Source organism: Eleginops maclovinus, chromosome 17 (genome assembly GCF_036324505.1).
Source record: "Eleginops maclovinus isolate JMC-PN-2008 ecotype Puerto Natales chromosome 17, JC_Emac_rtc_rv5, whole genome shotgun sequence".
Taxonomy (NCBI): Eukaryota; Metazoa; Chordata; class Actinopteri; order Perciformes; family Eleginopidae; genus Eleginops; species Eleginops maclovinus.
This window is the reverse complement of record NC_086365.1, coordinates 8,115,949-8,142,654: the sequence shown is the minus strand read 5'-3', so window position 1 is coordinate 8,142,654 and position 26,706 is coordinate 8,115,949. Positions and strand designations below refer to the sequence as shown.

The 26,706-nt window shown below is 38.9% G+C and overlaps 3 protein-coding genes across 7 annotated transcripts in view; 1 reads left to right on the top strand and 2 right to left on the bottom strand.

The window, feature by feature from the left end:
• atp5f1c (ATP synthase F1 subunit gamma) overlaps positions 1–11,649 on the bottom strand; it is a 111,519-nt gene extending 99,870 nt beyond the window's left edge. Inside the window, exons 1-9 of one of the 4 annotated variants that reach the window (XM_063905650.1) lie at positions 11,533–11,649; positions 10,942–10,976; positions 10,024–10,155; positions 9,695–9,902; positions 9,041–9,184; positions 8,840–8,904; positions 8,220–8,375; positions 7,735–7,831; positions 7,177–7,312 (exon numbers count right to left, since the gene is read on the bottom strand). In XM_063905650.1, coding sequence (XP_063761720.1) covers positions 7,309–7,312; positions 7,735–7,831; positions 8,220–8,375; positions 8,840–8,904; positions 9,041–9,184; positions 9,695–9,902; positions 10,024–10,155; positions 10,942–10,976; positions 11,533–11,612 — 921 coding nt within the window. In that variant the 5' untranslated portion in view covers positions 11,613–11,649 and the 3' untranslated portion in view covers positions 7,177–7,308. Of the gene's footprint in view, positions 1–7,176; positions 7,313–7,509; positions 7,534–7,730; positions 7,832–8,219; positions 8,376–8,839; positions 8,905–9,040; positions 9,185–9,694; positions 9,903–10,023; positions 10,156–10,941; positions 10,977–11,532 lie in introns of those variants that run through there. The other 3 variants (XM_063905649.1, XM_063905651.1, XM_063905652.1) reach the window with 3 other exon arrangements.
• Positions 11,650–12,100: 451 nt separating this feature from the next.
• Positions 12,101–15,700, top strand: kin (Kin17 DNA and RNA binding protein). Of its 2 annotated transcripts, none has more exons than XR_010167834.1 (12): positions 12,101–12,355; positions 12,433–12,527; positions 12,605–12,648; positions 12,728–12,850; positions 13,052–13,236; positions 13,347–13,395; positions 13,475–13,526; positions 13,890–14,010; positions 14,082–14,207; positions 14,577–14,676; positions 14,795–14,920; positions 15,419–15,700. XR_010167834.1 is itself a non-coding variant. In XM_063905820.1 (12 exons), the coding sequence occupies exons 1-12, from the start codon at positions 12,242–12,244 to the stop codon at positions 15,476–15,478; spliced, it is 1,170 nt and encodes a 389-aa protein (XP_063761890.1). In that variant the 5' UTR covers positions 12,101–12,241; the 3' UTR covers positions 15,479–15,700. The 2 variants fall into 2 exon arrangements, 1 of the variants encoding a protein (XP_063761890.1); XM_063905820.1 differs by having other exon boundaries at positions 14,820–14,920.
• itih2 (inter-alpha-trypsin inhibitor heavy chain 2) lies at positions 15,608–25,399 on the bottom strand. The gene is made up of 21 exons (XM_063905819.1): positions 25,146–25,399; positions 24,524–24,556; positions 24,238–24,276; positions 23,389–23,561; positions 23,209–23,313; positions 22,284–22,446; positions 22,097–22,204; positions 21,416–21,544; positions 21,198–21,314; positions 20,821–20,989; positions 20,595–20,720; positions 19,970–20,151; positions 19,353–19,538; positions 18,796–18,935; positions 18,435–18,607; positions 17,928–18,083; positions 17,702–17,815; positions 17,178–17,376; positions 16,917–17,089; positions 16,270–16,381; positions 15,608–16,188 (listed from the first exon to the last, which is right to left on the bottom strand). The coding sequence occupies exons 1-21, from the start codon at positions 25,236–25,238 to the stop codon at positions 16,041–16,043; spliced, it is 2,838 nt and encodes a 945-aa protein (XP_063761889.1). The 5' UTR covers positions 25,239–25,399; the 3' UTR covers positions 15,608–16,040.
• Positions 25,400–26,706: the final 1,307 nt, after the last annotated feature.

Below are 26,706 nucleotides of genomic sequence, written 5' to 3'. Positions count from 1 at the left end.
CTCTACCAACCTCACAGCCAAGCACACACACACACACACACACAAAATCAAACTAATTACAATGTGTCCTTTCTCTTTTGTCCTCTTCACACTGCTCCCTTTTAATTCCCACCAAGAACACACAGTTAAAAAAAAAGAAAAAAGGGGTGGTGGGTGTATGTGAGGAGTATAGCGGGGGATTTTCCAAAGTGGCACAGTAAAAAAAAAAAAACACACTGGAGTGTATATCGTCTCTCCCTCATTTAAATAAGCGCCAACACTGGTTTTCTAACAAAATATGGTACTAGTATAATAACAATGAAATAAGACCCTGTGAAAACTCGCAGCCTGCAGCAAGTATTTAAAATATCATTTAAAAAGGGCTGATCTGTAATTCAGAGCGGATATGGTATCAGACGGCGTGCTTGTCATTCCCCGCTATAATCTCCACAACGCTGAGAAACACACTGTCTGCTGGCAGCAGAGAGAGGCAGGAAGAATAGGGAGGAAGGGGGAGACCGGGATTTCACTACTTATTTTTCCTTCCCCTTTAGGTGCCGTGTGTCTGATATCAGTGGGGAAATCTCAGAATCTATTCTAAGAAAAATCACATATTGGGTAGAAGAGATGGAGTGCACAAATGGAGCGGATAAAAAGTTTTTAAAATGAAATTATTAGATTTGAAAGTATAATGAAGAGGTCAAGGAAATGAACTCTTAGCCTGTTCATACATTATTGAAATTCAAAACAACTGTTCTGATAATCCATTACTTGTTCAAGACGCTTGTCCAACAGAAAGAAGACAGGTCCAAGACAATAAATAGGCAAAGTCGTTTCATTTTGATATTCTTAGATGTGACAGAATTATGGAAAGAGGAACAAGATAGAATCTTATAATTATGTATATTTTTACACCTCAGTTGTTGATCTGTACAAACTGTGAAGCCCTCTGAGAATAATGTGTTTTGTTATATGGGGTATATGAATTCAATCTGATTTAATTTGACTTATCTGATAAATCAAATATTGTAAAACTCATTACAAATTAGAAACGAAAGTTATTGTCTTTGGAAACTGCAAACAAAATAAACTCTTCATATAATTTTCTTCGGCAGAGGAAGTTTTCCCAGTTGTAAATGTAAAACACTATTAGGAAATCTCATTGTTTCTGCCCTGGAAGCAACAGATTATAAAAGCACTCCCACTACAAAGTTAATTAGGTAACTTTTTATGAGTTTCCAATTATATCACACGAGCTAATAAAGGACATTTAAGGATGAGAAATATGACGATTTACTGCTTTTGTTTATCTTTTCTTGGACTGTTGGTCAGATAAAACAGGCAATTTAAAGATGTCAGTGTTCTGAAGTTGTGACAATTAATTGATGAATTAGAAAAATGTGTAAAAAAATTAATCAATGTCATTGTGGTTTTGGAAAACTTGGTTTTGTCGATTGTGTCACACTGCATTTTTCACAGGTGTTTAACATTTAATAGATTCAATGAATAATGGAATAGTCCGGGAGACTAAAATCAATGGATTAAACTATGAGATAAATAATCATTAGTTGCAGCCCCGAGTAGAATCATGAATGACTGAGATATGCACGCAGGCAACCACTTGAATATACACACACTGGAACACACACATGTAAACACACATTGGGTTTTGGTTAGACGTGTGGTCTGGACAGGAAAGGACTGGGGCCGCCACACTCAGCAGGACACGGACCTCAGGCAGTTCACACTACACACACACACACACACACACACACACACACACACACACACACACACAAACACCCTGCCAGGCCATCCTTACCCACCTATCCTGTTGCAGTGGGGGGTCGGAACTGGCCAGACACACACAAATACACACACACACACACACACACACACACACACACACACACACACACACACACACACACACACACACACACACACACACACACACACACACACACACACACACAGAATCATAGACATCCTCATATTCTAACACACACTCAGTTGGCGGAAACTGGCAGTGACATGCTGTCCGGCAGAGCCATCTATCATACAGCCAGAAACACAGTAACCCAAGACATGAGTGACAGGGGATCACACACACAAACACACACATACACATACACATAGACACCAACACGCAGTGGTGGAAGAATGGCTCAGATAGATTTCTTAAGTAAAGGTAGCTATAATACAATGTAAAAATACTCTGTACAGTAAGTGCTGCTCGGACAAGATTAAAAAACATCTTGGATAACACAGTCCTTGGAGTTTTGAGGATTTAAAAAAACATTTTTTTATAAAGACACTGACAGAATATCCTGAACTTATACAGAGAGACCAGAAACAATATTAAGACTATTTACACAAAAGGGATAACGTGCTATGAGCTATAAATAATTAGCTTATTTGCTCAGAGTTTCTATCCATCAAAAACAACAGAATACACCTGGATCATAAATGAACTGTAAGTCTGTACTGTTGTACTGAAGCTGAGTATTCAACATCTCTTGGTCAGGAGTTACAAGAAAAAAATGTAGGAAGGTTGTTCAACTCAACTATAAACTTAGGGACTCTTTTAATTAGTAGAAACACTTTTAAATACTAGTATTGCCCCTATTGTTGCTTATTTATTAAAACTGATGATTATTTATTAGCTGAATATAAATATTTTAAATGTTTTATTGACATCAAACAGTCAGCTAATTGTGGTCTGTGCTGTCAGTGTATTAACACAAGACTATTGCTGTTTAGCTTAGCTACCGCTGTCAGTCAGGCAACGCGTGTAATGCTTGTTTTAGCCAACCTTTTAATATCCTAATGGCTAAACAGACCGAAAACACCAGTCACAAAGCCTATATCAAAATGACTAGCACATCTGAAGAAAAGACAGTTTGACTGAGTGATTACCCTAAACAGTGGCACTAAGTATATGTTATCAGCAGCTTTAAACTCCTAAATAACAGGGTCTTTATTGACCTTTGAAAACATGTATTCTTCTCCCCCACTTGACAATCAAGCCTTCAGTCTGAGTAAGTACCCTCTTCATTTGTAAAACGCCCATGTGAATGATACAAACCGCCACTTCCTCTGTCTAAATCTTTTCCTCTCTCTCTCCACAGGCCTCACCCTTCATGCCCCTCTGAAACCCGAGCCCACAGATTGATGGGAGGCCGACTCTCATTTGGACCAGGAGAAAAAGTGGCCAGTTTAAGGGCAGCTACTGTATTTTAAACGCCACGCACGGGTGTTAAAGAGACTGATGAGCCTGTGTGGGTGCTTGGGAATGCCATTGGGAGAAAAGGGGGAGTGGAAGGGGGGAAGGAGGGGAATAAATCTGCGTGTTGGCGGGAATCGATCGTTTCTCCCTCTTTCCCGCGCTATCTCATCTGCAGGGGCTGAGAGCGGTTTAAACGATCCTGACCTTGTCCGACATAAATAGTCAGAAAAGTCCACAGAGCTGATAGCTTTGTGTAAGGCAGTGGGTGAGGGGGGGAGAAAAGAGGTAAGGGGACGCATTGAGATAAGAAGGGGGGGGGGAGTGAATGAGATAATGCCATAGCGTTACTACATCAGAGTCCATGTCGCTCACACGCAAAGAATTCGCCGTGGGAAAAAGCCTCGCTTCCTGTCTCCCCCTCCTTCGTTGCTATCTCTCCCTCATTTTCAGATCAGAAAATGAAGGGAGTGAAGAATAACCATAGTGAAAAAAACAAGCGGGTACTTTTATATAAATACTTGTATGTACTACTTGTGTGTAATGATAAACTATCCTGGAAATACCAAATTGAATAGATATACAAAAGAACAAAACTAAGAATTTAGATCTTTTTAACAATCACATTTACATCTGTGATTTTGAGAGTCTGATAGTTTTGTAATACTACATGGTCAAAGGTCAAGTCATAACTGCTCGACCAAACTGAAATCTACTCAAAGAAAGTAGAAACTACTACTACTACACCTTACCATAGTAATATTTTGAGGCTTGCCAACATATGACTTGCGACCATCAAATCAGAGAGACAGGGTCCTAGGATTTATTAATAATAATAATAATAATAATACATACAATTTATATAGCGCCTTTCTAGAAACCCAAGGTCGCTTTACAAGTCAAATTACACTCAGGCACAGTTTTGTGCACCATTAAATACAAAAAATCAAATTCAATCAATCAAATGACGTACTGTCCTCAGTGAGTCTAATGTTGGGTCAAATATCTGTTTACCTGTATTGTAATATATTTGATGTTCTGACAGGAGCTGCTGGGATGCTAGAAAAAATGTCAGACTAAATCCCACGATAAAGAATTATCATATTGTATCGTAGGAGGAGGAAAGTCTTTACTCCTCACCTTTCTCTCCATGATTACCTGAAGGATGGAGGAAGTCAATTGGCTCCCATGAACAGTCATTCTGCACTCCTGAGGAAGATGTGAGTGTTTTAAAGTAAGAAAGGAGCTCTTTTGTTCCGCCCCTCTTCTTTTCTTTTGAGTGTAATGCCGCTGTACCTGACAGTGGCGCTGCCCCGGGTAAAGGCAGAAATCTCTCCCTCCATTGTCACCTGTTCCTCTAATCATTTTCTGCCCTTCATGCCACAATGGAGGAGGGCGATAACGATAACGAGGTGAAGCTAATACAGAGCGGCGGCGGGGCCCCCGAACACAATGTTCAGATGTCTTCACTCGTTCTGCACACTCACACACCTTTATACCTTTTAATGCAGAACCACACACACACACACACACACACACACACACACACACACACACACACACACACACACACACACACACACACACACACACACACACACACACACACACACACACACACACACAGTCTTTTTTATTCAGTCACACTCACTCACCCTCACATACAGCTACACACTTTTCACAGAGTTTCATTGTGAAATATAATAACAGAAGAATAACGGTGTGTATTTTTCTTCTGTGCTTTGTTTGAAGTAGTTTAGTGGTTTTTAACTGGCTGCTGGATTGAGTCCTGGTTTTGGGTAGCAAAATGTCTGAAAAGCAGGGCTCAATGCTAACTTTTAAACCTTGTTACCGTCAGATCTTCGTTGAAAGCTAAAATATTTGGTTTCCTCTTTTAATAGTCTTATGATTTGAGATAAAAAGGTAAAATAGAGTTATATTTCATTTAATAAAGAACAAAAAAAGTTAGTTTGTGTTTTATCTGATTCTATATTGAGTGTGTGCCCTGTTTCACTTCCAAACATCAAGACAGAGAAGAACATTTTTGCTGCAAAGACTTGCTATTCTCCATGTTGCGTACCATCCTGCCATAAAAAAGAATAAACTCATTTACATTTTTTGCATCGACCCATTTGTATACTAAATGTACCACAGACAGGCACCATTATCTGCTCCAAGCTTTCACAATTGTTACCTTTGCAGAATTCCCAAAATGACAAAGCCCCTTTCTCCTGCCCCTGTTCCCTCACCCTTCCTCACCCACACGCATGTGATGTTGGATCGCCAGGCCTCACCAGCGAGGGGGAGATGAGAAGGCTGCTGCTCTACGACTGTGTTTATCAGAGTCTGGCATCGCTGTAATTTCAGTGTTCAGATGCAATCGCTCTGCACTCCCCTCAGGAGTAAACAATAACAAGCACAAATACAATAGACAAACAAGGCCTGCAGGACATGTATGCACACACAAACATACATCTATATGCACACACACAATTGCACTAATGCATACTCTTACAAACGGACATGCAAACAATAATCAGTGCATAACACAATAACCTTTTGTTTTGTTTTCTATCTTTATATGGAAGTAACTGTTGCTAGAAACCTAAATGTTTATTTTTTGTTTCTGCAATTACATGTAAAGCCATAAGATCACTGCAAAAAGCCTGCACTTAACTCAGATATGTCATATGAGTATAGTAGCTCAGAGTTAGTCAGTGTTATGTTGCTAATCCCTTTGAGATTTACTCACATTCAGGTTGCCGTTTCAAACGGACAACACTCACATTTCCTATCAGACAGTGCAGCCTGGTGGATACCTAGTGAACCACACTGCCTTCAACTGAGGTGACAGAATGTAATATGAAGTTACAAATTATAAAGAAATTATTTATTGACTATGTATTCGTGGAATGCAAGTCTTAAAACAAGATATGTCATTTTTTGTTAAAAAAATATGTCAATGTATCGTTTATTAAAAACATCAGAAAAAAAGATGGATAGGTTTTTGAAAAACATATGTTCAAAAATCTGAACAAATGACAAAGTATGCATGTCAGCAAAAGTCATAGAAACCAAATAATATGGATTGTTGAAATATTTAAAGAAACAATAGATTATGTTTTATGTCAATAATATAAGGAAAAAACGACATAGTACAGTGTGACGTTTTTAAAGACATGGTCTAATATATAACTACTTTTTGATAACCCTTTAGATAAGGGTCCCCCCTTTGATCAGAACATGTTTTGAAGATAAGTGTGTATAGTATAGCATAGTATAGCATTTCATAAAAATTGAAGAAAAAAAACACGACAGGAGAAAAGAACATAGTATGTCGGGGAAAACGACACGGTACGGTATGATGAAAAAGAAAAGTTTAGTACTTCGATAATAGAAAATAACGATGCATTTGTCAAAATTAGTATGTAGAAAATAACTGAAACATCTATAGAATAAGTTACCACAAAAAACTAAAGAGGAATAGTAGTCATGCTATTAAACAATCATACAAAGTGATTGTAGGGGTTGGAAGGTCTTTGGTTCAATCCCAGTCTCTTGCATGTATGTGTGTTGTGTGTTTGAAGTGTTCTTGAGTAAAATATTGCGTGTGTTAAATTAAAAGCAACTCAAAATACTTTAAGTCCAGACCTCCTGAAAACACTTCTCATTGGTTTGTGTTGGTCTCGCTTCTTTTATGCCTTTCTGCTAGATTCTATCCTATGTATTTTTACACAGCTGATAATTATAAAATGCAACTCATATCCAGAGTTGTAACCTTATCTCTATCTAATCAAATGTAAAAACATACAATTCGTCATCCAATACAAATGCATTCAAAATATATTTTAAAATTGTAATCAAGTTGCATGTTGGGAGTAAGAGTTTCATTAATGTGAAGCCTCAACATATACGGTTTCAGTAATCAGCATTTATTGTGAGGAAACAGTAACAGGGACTGATGAAAAGCATGAGGGTTCTGAAAGAGGTTTATTTTTCTCCATATATTTTACAAATAGAAGCACAAATGTTCATAGACTCTCGACAACACGTCTGAAGTTCTTTGAAGAGCTATAGGTAATGGAAACGAAGATCTGGCCCGTTTATCTGCAAAAAAAGAAATTGAGGTAAGAACACAAACAGCAGGTACTCAGCTAGGGGAACTCGGCTAGGGGAACTCGGAGGGAGACTAAAAATCGCATTGCTAGACTACAATTTCAAAGAAAGTTCGTACACACTTCTACATTAGAAGCTTGCCAACGAGGAATGCTTACATTACACTTACATAGTTACCTCCTTTTAAAAAAACCTGCCTCAGTTCCTAAGTTCTGAAGAGGGTTAGAAGACGGTATGAAAAAAAGGTGAATTATTCCCATTAGCATGTGATGGGTTTTTGAAATGTACAACTTAATGTTTTGTTTGTAAAGGAAAAAAAAGGTTGGAAAGTTAGTGGAGTGTTGGTCAAAGTGTTGAGCCACTGAGGTGAAATCTGCAAATGCACAGACGGAGAAAAGAGAAACATTTCTTACAGAGCAGCAGCTCCAGAGATGATCTCGATGAGCTCCTTGGTGATCACCGCCTGTCGGGTACGGTTGAAGGTGAGGGTCAGCTTGTCAATCATCTCAGCTGAAAGGAGAGAAATAAGTACAGAACATCAAAATATAAACTTTATTGTGGAAGAGTCCAAAACTGTTCAGTCCAATAAAAAGGAAAAAATTCACAGTATATTGTTTTTTTGTATTACATATTTTTTAAAATCATAGGATATCATGTAGAAAAACATCATAGTATAGTCATTTTGAAGCAAAAATATTGAAATTTGGCCAAATATTCTGATTCCAGCCTCTAAATGAGAGTATTTGCTTGTTTTCTTCATCATACATCATTGTGAAGTAAATATTTTACAGCACAAATGTGACCAAATATAATCAGTGCATCCTATTCGTAACAAGTCTCTATATGCCCCTGACTGCTGGAGGCCAGGAAGCATTAGACACGAAGTGAAAAGTCATACAGGCGTTCTTGCTGGCGCTGTCCATGGCGGTCATCCTGGCGCTCTGCTCGGCGGTGGAGGACTCCTTCATGGCCAGGTAGATGATGTTGACCATCGCAAACTCCTGGTAGTTCCTCAGCACGTCAGCATCAATGTCATCATAGACGCTCATGCTTTCTGTGAGGGGAAGGAACACACAAGTTCAGTACATCTCTATAGGGGACACTTGAGGATCTGGGCCTACACTTTGATAAAAAGAGCATAGTATGGTTTAGTTTATCAGAAATACTGTTTAGAACATCAAAGTGTGTCATAGTACGTCAAAATATATGAAAAGATTCATTGTACAGTATGTCAAAGTATTGTGAAATAGTCTGTGAATAGTCTCAACATGTTAAAAAAGTTTAAATATAGTATAGTATATCATGGTATAGCACGTTGAAAAAAAATAAAGAAATATAGTATTGTTTGTGAAAAAAAGAAAACCGAGTGTGTTCAAAAACAACGAAGCAGAAGTCCTGGTATGATGTCAAAAGAAATATGAAAGCCACTGTACAGTCTGCGGGAAAATATCATAATATAGTCTGTCATGTTGTCCTGGTAAAGAGGATTTGTGCAATAAAAAAATCAAACAACATTACCTGCATTAGCAACAGTGTCTGTGGAAAACAGAGGCTTTGAGTTCGTCTTGTATGAGATAACGGACCTGCATCAGAGAAATGAGAGATTTAATCTATAAACATAATATAGTATTCAAAACAAATTGAACTCTAAGCTCGTGCATCTCTGAACGTTTTTACACAAATCCAAATGATTTTTTTTTTTCAAAGGGTGCTTCGTACTTGAATTGGTTGAAGATGACAGAGCCCTTGTCATATTCATATCCCATGTTGAGCAGCTCAGTGGCGACCACTGAGGCGTCACCAAAGCTGGGGGGCATGCGGCCGACTTCCTTGCAGCTCAGCATGATGTACTGTCCATGAGTTCTGAGGAGAAACAACCGGTATTATTTACACAATAATTGTTTAATGTACATTTTGATTTCTGCTAAAAATGAATTGGTAAAAGATCCATGTTGGTTTGAGTCAGGCTTTCCCAATCGTTTTATGCCCAAAACCACATTTTAAAGTGGCACTAGGGAACCTTTTTGATTTAACGTATCATATTTGTTGATTGCACCGTGTAATAACTTTTAGCATTGTCATTTATTCCACACAAGCATTGCTTTACAATACAAAAAGGTCTGCCACAAGGTCACGCTCTCCAGGTAAAATGAAGAATCAGATACCAGGAAACACTTTTCAACCTTTTAAATAAGTGTGTTTCTCCGTGCTATTTTATAGTAAAGTAAATATCTGGAGACACAGCGTGGGGTGGAAATTTAGCAATATCTTCTAACATTTTATTTGCAAAAGCTAAATATCTGCTGAGACAAACCCAACACTGGACATAACTTTTTATCAATGCAATAAATTGATGAACATTTCCATTGGTACCTTTGCAGCAGGGCTCTCAGCTTGTCTCCCACGTTGACCACCATGACCTCCTTGCCAGCGCCGGTCAGAGCGGCGATCTGGCTCTTGATGGCCTTGCCCACGTTAGAGTGGACGGCACCGCAGAGTCCACGGTCGGAAGACACACCAATGATCAGATGCTTTTGGACCTTCTCCTCGGCTATTTGGATGTCAGCCTTCTCGTAGAGGGCTGGGGAGCAGAGAGGAAAATGAATCAAGGGATATAAATGAGTCAGGCACACTTAAGATTAAAATCCTAATCATAAAGAATTTGAAATACAGTAACATGGAGGAGGCCATGTGTTACTTACCCAGAGCACCAGTGCCGTAGACCCTGGCTGGCTTCAGCTGCCTCTCAGCACGAGCATACTTGGCAGCAGCTACCATCTTCATGGACTTGGTGATTTTCTGGATGTTCTTGATGGACTTCAACCGAATGGTGACTAGAAAGAATAGAGGATACTGCTCAGTACTCAACTTTTAAAAAGCTGTAAAAAAAAACCTGGTGTCAGATTACAACTTTATTTAAATAAAACATACCAAACATTTCAGACTGTTGAAGCTCTTATCATCACATTTAAATGAATACTATCGAATTCAAAAAGGTTTTATCAACTCAAATGTTATTTATATAATCCCCTATCACAGTAAAAATGTTTGTAAAGCTAAAGAAACATAAATGAAAGAAATAAAGACACAGACACTCCAGTGTGTGCAAATCATTTATAAAGTCACATTATTTATTTTACCCCCTTGTTAAATGACCTTAGACTGAAAAACAAAACACAAATACAAGATAGTTTCTTTTCAAATATAAAAAATTGTTTCTGTTTAATGCCGACAATCTTTAGTGAACCACTAATATAGGGTAGGCCATTCAGCATGTTAAAGTTGTTTAAAGTTGAGCTCCAGGTGCCTGCACAATAACCTTCAACAAAAATAGACCACAGTGGGCATCGTCTCGTTATGATCATTTCAGTTATAATTGACATTTGAAGCATTTCAAATGTCAAATTATAATTAAACAGTGTTTTGCTTCTTATGCTTATAGCCAACCCCTGTAAATAATGTGAAATTAGAGAACGGTTTACAGTATTATGTAGCATATTTGGACCTAGATTATTCAGATTTTGCACCAGGCTTTTCATCAGTATGAGATTATAGTGTGTAACATGTTGTTTCGCTGTTCTTTTTGCATATTTACAGTAGTAGTATACAAAAGTACTTACTGTCCTTCAAGGTAGCCATGTTCCTGACCTGCCCACTGTGAACAGAACAAGTGTATTTAAGCTTTTGCTGCAAGCATTGTCAACATATAACATCCTCAATAACAACGTAACATACTAAGAGTAGCCTATTGTCATGATATCATAGTCTAATTCAAAATGAAATGTGTAGGACATTTACTTTGCTGCTTGCTAGCGCTGCAAGTCTGCTAGCATTAGTTAGCTTGGAATTGATGCACAAATAAGCTTAGAAAGTAAACACTTTTACTGCGTCTCAGTCTGACATGCAAAAAAGAAACATTTCTGATACATTAATGTGTGAAATGTTTACTCGTTGCTAGATGACAAGGTCGGAAAGTTTAAGCAAGCAAATGTCAGCTTAGCTAGCATTAGCTCGTCTGATCTTCACTGTGCAGCACACCGCTGTCATTCATTAGCTGGGGCCTCCACGTTAGCATGTCCTTGCATTCAATAACTGCCTTTATCACAGACTTGAAGTTTCACACTTCTTCTAATCACACAACAAATGAAGAACATAGCAAGAACATAGCATAAAAGACTGATGTGGAAGTATTTAAACAGCTTTGACATTACCATTGTGGGGAGAACACCAACGCGCTGGTCCTGGCGAACATGGTTACTGCTATGAAGGTCAGACACACAGGACTGCGCATGAGCAAACTAAAGGCAAAATGGAAGAGTGATGTCTTCATGGACTGCCAGAAACATCGGGTAAAATGCGATCCACACAAAAAAAGAATCGATCTGTAAATTAACAAGAAATCAAATGTGCAATAAATAAATGTAAAGAAATTACTGACAATGAAATGTGTACAAATAATTGAAAGGCTTATTATTATTATATTTGCCTAATAATATCCCTTTCTCCTAATCATATGTATACCTATATTGTATGTTTTTTACGGTATTGTGCTTATAAATGTATAGTTGAAGTTGGTAAATGTGGGTCTCAATTTAATTGCTGTATACACTCATTTATTATTTGATTTATATTTTGTATTTATAATCCAAATTTGCAAAGTAGCCAAAGATATCAAATTACTGAAATTGTGTGAAAAGTATACGACAGTCATATTTGAAATGCAGTGGAGTATAAGTGGTCCCTGAACACAGCTTCTGTTATCGCGAGATTTCAGCTTGTAACGAGAGGTTATGACGATAACATGCGGAAACTGTTTACGTTAGCGGCTAGTGGTTGTCGGTAATTTAGCCAAGGTTTGTCCATTTTAGAGTTAAACGTCGACAAGTAAGGGGTGTTTTATGATTATTATTGTTGCTCAGAATGGGGAAAGCAGATTTTCTCTCCCCCAAGGCAATAGGTAACCGGATAAAATCGAAAGGTCTCCAAAAGTTGAGATGGTATTGTCAGATGTGTCAGAAACAATGCCGAGATGAGGTAAAACACCATGCTTTGAGTGTAATGTTTAGAAGTTATTTCAATATATTTAACGTGTTGTATTTCTTTCTTTCCAGAATGGCTTCAAATGCCACTGCATGTCTGAGTCCCACCAGAGGCAGCTTCTGCTAGCCTCAGAGGACCCAAACAAATTCATGGACCACTTCTCCAAGTAATTTCTTTGTAATGTAAATATAGCATGTTGTTCTTCAGAAGGCTGGAGTTCATTCTTGCTTCCTCTCTTCACAGTGAGTTCAAAAACGAATTCCTGGAGCTGTTAAGGAGACGTTTTGGTGAGTCCTAAATCCAGTCAGACTATCCATATGTTTGGTTTTTACTGTCAGAAAACGGATTACTTTTGTTCTGTTTTAGGGACCAAGCGAGTGCACAACAACATCATCTACAATGAATATATCAGCGACAGAGAGCACATCCATATGAACTCAACAAAGTGGGAGACTCTTGGTGAATTCACCAAGTGGCTGGGCAGAGAAGGTAAACTGTCCTAAAATGCACTTACACACATAAACATGTAAACAGGAAACATTCCCTGTCAAAAACCTCCATATTTACAAGGCAGAAAGAAGTGGCAGTAGAAAAACTACAAATCTGTAAATTTGAGTTACAGGTACAAGATCTTCTACATAAAATAGGTACTCTTTTTAATGTGTAATAATTAGCTGATTTTACTGCTAGGTTTCTGCAAGGTGGACGAGACTCCTAAAGGCTGGTACGTCCAGTACATCGACCGCGATCCAGAGACCATCCGCCGACAAGAGGAGCAGGCGAGGAAAAAGAAGCAGGACCTGGACGACGAGGAGAGGAGCGCCAAGTTCATCGAGGAGCAGGTCCGCAGAGGCCGCGGCGACAAGGAGGTAGAGGTGAGAACCAGAGAGGACACACTTCAGCTTCGCACATGCTCAATTCTGCCCAATAAAGATCAATAGAAAGTTGACATTTAACTTTGTTTCCCCTGTATTTGATTCTCTAGGAAACCCCAGTTTTCACAGAGCTGAAACGTGAGAGTGAGGAAGAAAAAGGTTGGTTTTATTTTTGGGATCAGTTACATGTTCTTTATGCATTTCTTTTCACTCACCCTCACACATTTCTTTTCTGCAGTTGCATTCAACCTGGGCGCCTCCTCATCTGTAGCTGGTCCTTCTAAATCAAGGTACAGAGATCTTACCATGTTGCTTCATCTACTGCCTGATGTTTTAAGTAATCACGGTATACTGAAAGAAATGATACTATTATGTAATAAATATATAGTAATCTTTTGCTGTAAATTACAAATGTATTTTTTATAAATCTTAGATTTTGAATTGCTATCCTTGTATATTTTTTATTCCTTTCTTATGTTTTATTTTGTATTCATTATGAAAAAAGGTTATTACCTATGTACATTTATCTGTCCTTAAACCTGCATTACAACTTAAAAATATTGAAGTGTTTACCTTGAAAAAAAATGCTGCAAAATTATAAAGCAAGTATTATTTGATACTATTATCTAAAACTGGTTGTGTCTCCCTTTTAGTTCTGCTCTGGGTGCAAGTGCCCTCAAAGCAGCCGCTGCCTCCTCAACCAAGAGAAAAGACACGAGTACAGACACCAGGGGGGAGAAGAAGAAGAAATCTGCTCTGGAGGAGATTATGGAGGTAGAGTGGATCTTCTACTAAGTGTGTCTGTGTTTACATTTTGATGTTATTGACATGCTTTTTTTGCTCAGATGGAGGAGAAGAAGAAGAAAAAGGAGTCTGTCAGATTGGATTACTGGCTGCAGCCGAACATTGTGGTCAAAGTAGTCACAAAGAGACTCGGAGAGAAGTACCACAAGAAGAAGGCGGTCATCATGGTAACAACGCTTTGCATTTGTCTTTATGAGAGTGTGTTTATGTACCTGGAGAGCACAGTTGTTATGTTAACCTAAAATGTTACTAAAGGAAAAACAAAATTGAAAGATATTGTTCTGAAGTGAACTTAACAAAGACTCAAAGTAAAAGAAACAATATTGCCTTGTAATTATTTTTTTTTGCTGTAATGAATGGCTATGGAAAAAGGGAGGCGGCATTAGTTTCTGTCGATACTTTGATATTTAAACGGAAATTGACTGCCACAATTAAAGAAATCCATGTTTTTTTTTGTAGTTGACATGCAGTCTAATCATACTTCTGAGAAATTATACCTGGCCAACAACAAAATAATCCTCCTTTTTTAATTGTAGGAGGTGCGAGACAAATATGGAGCCGTGGTGAAGATGATCGACAGCGGAGACAAACTGAAATTGGACCAGAATCACGTGGAGACGGTCATACCTGCACCAGGTAAACATCCAAAGCTCTTCAACATTCAAAAATGATTCTAAAGATTATTCAATAGTATAATAAACAATGGGGGCAGCATCATGTTTGTACCTCAGCAGTACTTTTTTATCCTCCTCAGCATCTTGTTGTGACACTCCCTGCAGGTAAACAGGTTCTGATCCTGAACGGGCCTCACAGAGAGACAGAGGCTCTGCTGGAGGGGATCGACGAGAAGAATTTCAGCGCCACACTCACGCTCACATCTGTAAGTATCTCTAGAACTAGTCATTTACATCTCACATATTAGTCACAATTATGTTCTGCACATCTGTAATCTGTAAGTTAAATATGTAAAATAGTTCTGGATGTCCAACAGCTGCCTGGTAAAACATAAGCAGTCCCAACCAAATTATGAAAAGCATATCCTCAACTACCTCTAGGGTTAACTCGCCATGCAGATCTTTTTTTTGTTTCAAAGGTTTGAATACAGAGGTCTTTTATATTTCTGACAGGTTTGTGGTTCTTTAAGCACAAAAAATATCAATTAAAAAACGATTGCATTTAAAAAATATTCCAAAATTAAGTTAAATGTCACAATGACTGGTGGTTGAACTAAATATATACTGTATATTCACATAATTCGAAAACATAAAACATGTCATGTGTAAACACCGTGTGATAATACTCTTAAAAAATGTTTATGTAGCATTGTAAGTTTGTTGTGTCCAGTACAACACATTTAGTGTCATCTTCTTGTCTTCAGGGTCATCAGAAGGGGAAGACAGTGAGCGTCGCCTACGAGGATTTCTCTAAACTGGCTTGAACCAACAATCCATCGGTTCTGACCTCAGGGACTCTACTTTGTCAAAGTTATTTCCCCAACATCCACCTGTACAGACACACACAAACACACACTCACTCACACATCATAACAGAGTAACTCATAACAATGTTTTCAATTAGTTTTTTATTTTGTATCAGATGTTCAAGTTGATCTTAGCATTGCAAATGTACATTTTGTCCAAATAAATTTAACAAAAAGTTACTTTCTGGTGTTTTTCTTATTACATGGAATGAAATATTTATGACAGGGTTGGGGGTTATGATAGGAAATACAACGGTAGAAATGTATCGGGCAAGCGAGATCCTGAAATTATAAATCCATGATCTGAGCGAAGGGTTAGGGTTAGGGTTAGAGTCTGTAGAGTGTGATTTGTAAGCCAGGATGTGTCTGCAGCACCACAACTCATTATTAAAGATGGTTTTTAAACGCATATTTATGTGCTTCCTGTGATTTCAATATTGCCATGTTGTGGCTTCAATAAAATGTGGATTAATTGTGCAGCATATAGATGAGCATGGTACTTGAATGTGTCTCTGGCTGCTCAGAGCATCTGCAGGAAGCTGTTGAGATTTGGGACGATGTAGTCTGTGTAGTGGCCGTCAATGAAGCCCTTCCCACTGTTGTGTATGAACCAGCAGTAGATGCTTGATCCACGCCTCGTATCGTTCCTGTAATCCTGCTGCCAGCCCCTAATATACACACACGATTTATGGTGTGAATAAGAAGTGTTTTCTTTCAGAAATGTTTTTTTTATGGCAGTTGAGACCTACCTGGTGACGAGCAGCTTGTTACCCTTCACCTCCATCGTGGCCTCCTTCTTCAGAGGGTCCATTCCCTCGTGCATGTTGTAGACACTCACCTCAGGATCTCTGGAAAACTGCCCTGAAAGATCACACACACTTTCAGCTTCAAATCTACCAGTCAAAAACACAATTCTGCTGTCAAGTCACTTGGTGCTCAACGATCCAAATGTCTCTTCGCAGTCTGATGAATATTACTTAAGTTGCTGCCTCCATTGCTTTAGGGTAAACCAATGTGTATTTGCCTTAAGATGCAGTGACACTTGGGTCTACTAGATGCTGGCTTCAAAGAACACATTTATGTTGGGTAAAAAATGTTGTCTCAAAATAAAGGTCAGACCCTTTCAACTGTTAGCTTTTATCTCTAGAGCTCCTTACCTTTTTCTAATGTGCCTTTTGATGGCAAATTCAATGTTCCTTAAGTAGATATATATGTTAATCCAAATTTTGAATTAATAGATTCCGTAATTGAAATATATAACCTCCCTTTAGAAACCTATATGTGTCCTCATGCCAGTTTTTTCTTCAGTCGTAGGCCTAAGATCTGATTTACAGATAGCACAGTAACACCCTGTATCGCTGCCTGAGAGTATCTCACACCACGCACAGAGACATACCTATGAGTCCGTGCACCAGAGGGGAGTACTGGTTATGGTTGGGAATGTAAACACCGAGGAAGTCAACACTGAACGGATTTTTCTTCCACACACGGTGAAGTAACACCATCACCTGGATATTATTATTTATTGTGATGGACACATGAGAGTTCTTCAGGATGGAAATCCTCACGCTGAAACACAGAAACATGACAACATGAGATAAAACTGACCCTGAGTGAGGTAGACGCTGTATTTAAAGATTGAATGTATTAAGGTTACCCATCCTGTGAGATATTCGCAGTAGCCCCCCAGGTGAAGGAGTGGTTTCTCGGGCCGTCGGTCATGGAGATGCTGTCAGTGCCGACAGTCACGCTGACTCCATCGGGCTGGTAGTACACTGAGATAGTGCCGAAGTACGTGCTCAGTTTGCCTTTGTGCGCTTTCTTAGAGCTGATCAACTGACCGTTCACCACCAGACCTTAAGGGGGGGTAAAGTAGATATTCTTTGTCAGGGTTGGAGTGAGACTAAGTTTAAAGTTGCACCAGATGGAAAGGTTACAAAATATTCAGCATCTTTTTTGATGTAATAACTATATTCAAAGCTACAGTCAGGAGAGTGTTCAAAAATGCATCAAAAATGTAAATGGGGCAAATGCTGGTCTGGCTCCTTCCAAAAGTTAAGGAAAATGTGTTTGAATCTTCTTTTTGTGGCTACATGTTGACCCATACGTAGCACATGTAGCATTGGGAAAACCAAGCACAGGAGAAGCAGATATTTGGTTATGCCTTGACCACTGGGGTACCTGTTCCAGTGTCAGTCACCAGGTTGAGGATATGTCCGGGGGTGGAGTCGATGTTGAAGCAGACGTCCATGTTGCTTCTGGGCAGGTGGACGATGAAGTGAGGGTCGTTATCCACTGCAGGAGAAACACTGAGCGCGTCACACCTTCACATTCAACACTGCAGCTGGAAGAGTGCTTATGGAAGTCATCATGAGTGTGTGTGTGTGTGTGTGAGTGTGTGTGTTACCTAAGTTGACCTTTAGAGGCAGGGCGTACTCCTCGGGGCCCTTGTTAACCTGGCTGGGGGGGGCATTAGTGGTCATCTGGACCCAGGGGGGGGCCTGGTAGACAAATTCCACTGGAGTCGGCTGCAAGGAGGAAGAGCCTCCTCCGAACCCCACACCTACACACGCATGATGAACAGTAGAAAGGAAATGCAGGCGTCAATTCTGCATTACATTACCCATTGTACGATACAATGATTCTTTAAAGTATCATCGTATCTTCATTTTAAAGATATTAATTTATACTTTATTTTATTGTGATAATGAATACAACCCATGTAGGACAAGGCACCCACATTGCTTTGTCCTACATGAATGTTTCATGATTTAGTGTAGTTTATAAAGTGAGACATACATTTTTTTAACTAAGTTTGCTTCCGAACCTTCTTGCAAATGTGTCCACATAACTCATGAAGAATCAACATCAGAATACTTTAATCATCTCGGGAAAATTTAATCAAAAAAGGCACCTGAGCAGCAGCCATGCTTGGGGTCCTTCGGGGAGTCGGCCAGCAGCCTCTCGTTGGTTTCCTCGCTCTCCACCAGCAGCGCGGTGAGTGGAGTGACGAACTGATGCTCCACGGCCAGCGCCATGATCCTCTGTGTGATCTTCCTCTTCTTCACCGCTGTGGGAGCCAGAGACCTGCAGGAGGGTCACACCGCAGCTGTTAATACTGAACATTTTTAAGAGAATGAACTAAGTGGAAGTGGAAAATATGACTTTTTTTACGACACAACAGTTAAACTAATTTCTTTGCATTTATTTCCAATGAGATTGTTGTTTCTCTACTATTGTTCCTACAGTTCTCAGCCTTTCTGCAGGCCTCTCACCTCTCAGAGATCAGCTGTTTGACGGTAATGTAGGCCCACATCTGTCTGGCGAAGCCCGTGAACGAGTGCTGCTGTTTAGCCAGCTCTGTGTCCAGCACCGCAAAGTCTCCTTCCGTCTCCAGATTGATGTCAAGACGGGCCTGCAGGTCCAAACAGGACAGAGGACACTGGTTGTACTGAATCTGAATTTCTTTCTTTCAGCATTGGCCTTTAACCCTTTTTTCTCAGACACTGGGTTTGTCAGCCCCTTCAACCCCTTCTATAAACAAGAATGGTGTCAATATTTTGTCAACCTGAAGAGGAAAAACTGTGTAGTATTTCACACAAAAAGATAAGTCTGAATTTATTTTTAAATGTGTAAATCATGTATGGGTCTTGATTCCTTCGGCAGAAAAAACTCAAGAGTTGGAATTTAAAGGATAATTCTCACATGTGTGGAATGGAAACTTTTAACAGGCGTAAAGAACTTGTAAATGGAGGTGTAATCTGAAGAGGCGCAACTGAAAAAATCACAAGTAAAAATGTTGAATGTTAATCGCTGTGGGCATTAGACTCACGGCGGAGGCGGTGGTGAAGCTGGTCAGGGTGTTGCTCTCTGACGGCTTCACTTTCCCAGCCACCACCAGCTCTGAGCCACTGAAGTATTTATCGAATTGGTTCTGGGTGACGTCTGACACCGTGTCCTCCGGGAACTGAACCGTGATCCTCCTCAGCAGGGGGGAGGAGACCTGTCTGTAAAATGCCTGCAGGGGGAGGCAGAGGGAGAAAGCTGGAATTAAAAATGTTCTTCCTTTTTCATCTTGTATTTCCATTTGTTTTCTACTATATAGTTTGCTTTTACTTTTGTATTATTTAGTGCAGTTGGTAATACAGATTTATATAGACAAAGATTATTTTGAATTTCCTCAATACCACTTATATAACAAGAAGCTACTCTTTTTATATCTTTGTGCTTATCACATGAACTTTACCCAACAGCTATAGAGTTTTTTTAGGCGATATGTCAATAAAAGTTACATTTTTAAACAATTGAACATATGGAATCAGCAACAAAATCAGAGAGTAAAATATCCCTTCATTTTTTTCGAAATATAACAAACAACCTATGCTACAAGGAGCTAATTCCACGTCCCAATACAAAGATATTTCTACTCTCAGTGTTAGGTTTGTGTACCCTGAGCTGCTCTGCTGCATCGTGGTTGGCGTAGATCCTCTGAGCCATGCCTCTGTTCTCCATGGCGATCCGCTCCAGGAAGTCATAGTCCACGTCGAAGCCGATGCCCAGCGAGAAGAGAGAAAACTCCTCCCTCATCACACGCTTCACATTCTTCTGGATGGTGCTCAGCTTAATCTCACCTGCAGAGATCAGCATATCATCCCAGTGACTAAAGAGACAAGACTGTGTTTTATATTACATGCAAATCACCAAGTATTGAGACATTTTACCCATCTTTCTTCCTCTTTTTTCTTAATTTGTATCTCAATTGTTCTATTTTGTCGTACCTTACTTTGTAATATTTCGATTTCTATACAGTAATGATATTTTCTTAATTTTTGTGCTTGTTTTGACCCACAATTTCTTTACAAACAACCATTTTAGAAAAAATGCAAAGCTCTTTCCTTTGAATTCAGACATATTGTACATATTTTATGGTTATTTTCCTCCATTATGTTAAGTTTGATTTTATGTTCTATTAAATGTGTTTAAGCAACAAATTCCCAAAGCCAAATCCTACATATAAAAACTCAAAGCAATAAACCCAAGTATGATTCTAAAATGTATTGAACATCAGTCCTACCCACGGTCGGGTCTCCATCAGACACCAGGATGATCATGGAGACAGAGCGAGGGTCGATGAGCCTCTGATTGGACGCCCTCACCAGCATCTGCACAGCTCTCATCAGAGCCTCGTTAATGTTGGTACCTACGTTCATGAAAATGTCGTCATTAACACACCAATATTTATGTTCACCAGGTTATCAAAGCAACCTCGCACTAGATTAGAGAATCAGTTTCTCTCACACCTCCGTTGGGTTTGATGTTCTGGACGTATTTCTTGGCATCTGTGATTTGAATAGAGGAGCCACCCACCAGCTCTTCGCTCCAGCAGCGCACGTTGTGGTTAAAGTCGATGATGCTGAAATGGTCATCTATGGTCATGTCATCTAGAATGGCCTGCATGGCCTCCACTGTCTGAGAGAGGAGATGGGGGTACTTCACTAAGTGGATATTTGATGTACTTGTACTCTACTTTAGCACTTTCGTACACAATGAAACCTGATGCAGTAAGACATCCTGGGGTTTTCTGTATTGGGACATACTTTATCTTTTTTTTCTGTATACTCAATAGATGGTAGTGTGGGTCAAAGTGCATAAAACTGCATCTCAACAAACAACTCACTTGCTTCATCTTGACTCCCCACATGGATCCACTGACGTCAATGACAAACACAATGTTTTTAGGGAGAGGAGAGAGGTTGGAGGGGGCAAAAAATTGGACAAAGTGGCCGTCTGAGATCTAGAGGAAACAATAAAGGTCTCAGTGATCATCTCCAAAAGTCTTTGTGGCCATATACAACATAAAACAAGGTCATTAGTGAGGCTTTAAAGATAACATACCTGCAGTTCTCCGGCATTGCTGTCCCGGGTCACATCATATCTGACTTTAAAGACGCCATCTATAGCGCTTCCGGTGCAGTTGTCACATTTTCTCTGCTGCTGGAGGTTAGGCTTGAAGACAATATGAGCCTGAGGACAAAGACAGTGCATGATTACATATAATTCAAAAGAGATTATCATTATCCCTGACAAAAAAGGGAAGGTTTTTGTTGTTGTTTGTGTATGAGTCAAAGCTACTAATTCAAGTGGATTTGGTGGAATTTATGGCCATGTGAGGCTAATTTTGATGCACATATTGTCATCACGTGACCATTTATAAAGAACAATAAATGATTAATTACACACAAAATTCATACAAAAAAAATAGAACAAATGTCATTCTCCCAAAAAAAAACATTTAATGCCAGTGTTATGATTTGTTTCATTTTTATCTTTTATATTTTATTATAACTTTTCATACTTTAATTCATCATTGTTCAGTTTAGACATCCAGGAGTCACTCAGGATTTTGCTCAACTGTACAAAGCCTATAAAATTCCCAGACAGGCTTCAGGTTTTCTCAAAAATCATTGCACCATTGCAAGAACAGCTATTTAGCCCTTAATTAAGAAGAAAAATTCTCTATTCAAATTCCTAAACATTTTTTACCACTGGGAATCTCTGTGTGTTTTCCAGTCTTACCTTCTTTTCGGACGATGTTACTTTGATATTGTCTGCAAACTTCTCTCCGAGGGTGTTTGGTGTATCAACCATGGAAATTCCCTTGGGCTCAAAGATGTACACATCCACCTGAAGAGAGACTGGGTGAGGGGACTATTGGTATATAATATACAGACTTGCAGACATACATTTATTAAGATTTTCTCACCTGGAACTGTGGCACCAGCCTCCCAGGCTGCAGGAACAGTGAGTGCTCGTAGACGCCCAGCTTCCTGTGCATCATCTCCTGGTAGTGCAGCTCAAACTCAATGTTACTGCCAGGAGGAACATGGACTTCTGTTTTAAATGTCTCCAAGTCCTGGGAATTGGCTCTGGAAAGCAGCAACATTTAAGTAAGCATGATCATTGTTGAATTACTGGGAATAGCCACATAAAAAGTGATACGGACCAACCAGAAAGATAATTAAAATGACTACAAAGAAAACAACAACAAAGACTCACTAAAATATTAAAGAGACAACAGCAACTATAAATAGATGCTAAACTGCTAAAAAGAGACACAAAAACCCTCAAAGAACTCTTAACAAGAGGTAAAATAACCAGAAAGAGACACAAATATATAAGAATAAGAAACAACGGGAGATGAAATAAGTCACACAAAATTAATCAAAATGACAACAAAAAGAAATAAAGCAATAAAAGTGATGACATAAAGATACCAAACAACTAGAGAGACTGAAAAAAAATACAAAAAGATGAAAACAACTATAAAAAGTGGCAAAACAACACAGATTATAAATACATAAACAAAATGACTACAAAGACAATTAAAATGAATACAAAGAGACACAAAACAGCAACAAAAAGACAGAAAATTACTACAAACCAACAAAAAAAGAGACTCAAAATGAGGACAAAACTCCGAGAACAGCAACATGCACAATAACCACAAAAACCCTAGAAAGAGCCTCAAAATGACTACAACATAACTACAAAACAGACACACTACAATAACTAAAAGACGTAACAACTATAAAGTCTGTGTGTCTCCCTCCTAAATGAAGGATAGCTGATGGGGAATCTGTAAGTCTGTGCTCATGGTTTGTTTCAGCTCCACAGAGGCCGGGCAGTACCTGACGATGCCTGCTGCCTTGCCTCGGGCTCGGGCCTGGGCGTACAGGTTCCTGGCTACAGTTTTCTCCTTCACCGAGCCCACGAATATAATTCCATTCACGTTCCTGCAGCAAGAAGAAAGGAGGGTTAATCTCAACAAACACTCCGTGACAGCTGCTGGGAGTGAAGGAAGGCCTCACATGGTGAAGTTGGTGATGAAAGCTCGTTTGGGGATCTGCACATTGAAGCCGATGCTCTGGGCTTTGGTGCCCGAGTTGAGCACGGAGCTCCGGACCGTGGTGTGGGCGAACCGGGACGTGATGCGGCTCTCCACCTTGTAGCTCTTCACTGTGATGTCTTCCCCACGGATTGCCTGAGAAGATAATGCCAGACTTAGTGGTGGGGATATTAGAAACAGGAGAATGTTTCAATCCTTTACTTTCGCTGACCTGGACCTTCTTTTATTTTGGATTTGTGCCACATTATTTTCCACCTATCCTCATTTTTAAAGATGTCTTTTGAGTTTTGTCTTCAGAAATATGAAATTTAAAATAATGATGTAATAGGAAAATAAAAGGAATACAATTGGGACATTTGGATTCTGATGCAGGTTTATTTAATGTATATTCACAAGCTACATATAGGAAATTGTTGTTGTTGGTATTATTCCTGTTATTATCGCAATAGAACTGATTGCCAGAACAACACAAAAGCTCTTAAACTATTATTCCTATTTCAATATCCCCTGAGGTTTGTTTGAATTAAGAAAACTTTAACTTTATTTACTTCTATCAAAACTTCCAAACCCAAGTGTCTTGATGTAAATGTTACACTTTCCCTAAATGTGACAAAAGCAGCTGACTGTCCCGGTCATTAGATTATTTTTAGGAAGAGAAAGACAGACAGAAAAGGGAATGAGAGCAGGATTATTTCAGAACAAAGTCAATAACCCGTCAGTCACGGGAGTCTCTTCAAACAGACGCATATCGACTGTGAGATAGCGGTAAACTCTGTCACAGAGGAGCGGGCTCCAACAACAAGAGTCATACCTCAAAGTCTTCCTGCTCCTCGCTGGTCAATAGGGCTCTCTGAAACACACACACGAGAGATGATTATGATGAACAAACTGTGGTTATTTAGACACAGGTTACATTCAGGATCAGAGCAGTTATGTAGGATGATGCCATGTACATTTTTTTGCAATCCGTTAGAATCACACTGTGGCTCAATGATTATTGCAACATCACTAAGAAAACAAAGATCCAGGCTCTGTATTCCACATTCAGAAATGTATATAAATGAAAAGGTGATGCTGTTTTTGGAAGGAGAGCTCACCTTGTGCCTCTCCCGATGATCCCGCATATCTGACTGGGGGCAGAAAGAAAATCAGATTTTATAAATGACAAGATTCCTATTTGGTTGCAACAATTGAAGCTTGAGACATGTGAATTTTAATTGGATTTACTTACATTTAAGCCATTACATTTAATTTAAAAATATAAACACAAGACCAAGCAACATTAGCCTAGTGAGGTTAATAATACAACAGTTCATAAAGAAGGCATATTAAGAGAGGTTGATAAATGCTCTAGTTCTGCCACATAAAGGTGATATTTTAAGGGAGTTCTAAAAGTCAAGTCAAATATTTGAATTCCATATTAAGAAATTCCCTCATAGACTAAAATAAAATCCCTCCAATTATAAATGATTTCCCACTCTTGCATATATATGATAAAAAATATAAATAAAAAGAAAGTCGTGTCCTTGTGTCAGACATTAAAATAGACCCAGGATCATTAACAAAAGCAGAGTTTATAATCACCAGAACAAAATGTATGTTTTGGCTTTCGTTCATAAATCACCATCAACACTTTGTCTTGTTATTGATATCCTCTTAAGGAGTGGGTTAAATTTTGTATTGCAAATTCAACCTTTCTCCAAGTCCCTGTAAACTCACCATTTCCTCCTCCCATTCTCCATCTATCACAAACTCAAAGCAGCAGGCCTGTTGGAGCAGCAGGAGCCCGAGAAGCAGCAGAAGACGCCTCATGTTTCCTCCAAACACACACACTCTCACACATATAAAACAATACAACAGCGCTGAGAGATGGACGGTCCTGCTGAGCTGAAAACTGAAGGTTAAAATCCACTGAACTGATCGACTCCCAGCCCCAGTCAATATTTGTTGTGTTTCATGTAGAGAGGAGAAGGAAACTTTGAAACTTGACCTGCAGTGTGGGCAGGGTAAATAACTCACAGATTAAACGCTAATACACACAGAACGTATGGGACTTGGATATAAAGGCACAATCATGGTGCAAATTAGAACAAATGTCATTATGATGAGTTTCTAATATAGAGAAGGCATTTAAATAATTTAAAGGCACAGCGATAGACATTTCTTGGCACATAACCTGAGTTTACACGAGAACGATGTAATGTGGCATTTTGCCCACAAGATAGCACTAAAGTAGGCCTTTAGTGTGCTTCTCTCTATTAATTTACAGTACAACTTGATGTTAAAATGGTCAATCTGAATTTAAGTAAAGGCTTATTTGAGAGAAATATCATGTTTGTTTACAGTGTCACTGAAAATAAATAAATTTGTAAATGCAAAGTGTGAATGACATCAACACTGACTGGATACTGTACCCCTTTGATGGTATATTAAATTCAATAAACAAATACAACCCTTTAGAATCATTAATAATAGATGACCCTTTATTGGGCTAGATAATCTGTAGTTTAACTAGTAAGGGGAACTTTGCAAATGTGTTTTATTGTAGGTCTGATTTCAGTGAGCTGACTGACTGATGGGGACCGGATAAATAAATACATATTTGATTTATTACAGACTGGTTGAACTGCGGGTTCATGACTGTTACCTAGTGGTGACTGGAGGTAGTGCTCTTCTATTTAAAATTCTGTTATATTTCAAAATTGGCTAAATGGGATGAATAACAAAAGGACAAGTGAGGGACATGCTAGGAAATACCAGATATATCATTTCTACACTTAACCTAAACCTTTTGAGAGGGAAGTAAAGTAACTTTTCATTTGTTTTAAATCCATTACAATTAAGTCTTAGTAGCATATAATCCTTTTTTAAAGGACCTGGTTCATCCATTTCCTGTTTTTTCGAATATACATTTTTACCAGAAGTTGGTGCATAAAAACTGACCTGAAGCTAAAATATGTTACACCTGCTGCTTGATAACTGTCCTCCATTGAGCTTTCCGTGTTGAAACGAAACCTATCGCCCTTGCCCTCCTTTCAAAAGACTGAACATTTTAGATAGTTTTCGTCGTTTTACTCAGTTGCATAAAATCCAACACTCAAATAGAAAGTTATCTCAAATATTTAATAAAAACTTCAGCTTCAGAGCTAAAACACCAAATAATATCTTCTGGACTTTTTTTCAAGGACTTTCTTTCAGGGTTGATCTGATAAAAGCAAACACTCCAACAGACCCTGAAGGAAGCAGCAGTGTGAAGCTGGGCACCACTCTCCTCCGGTGG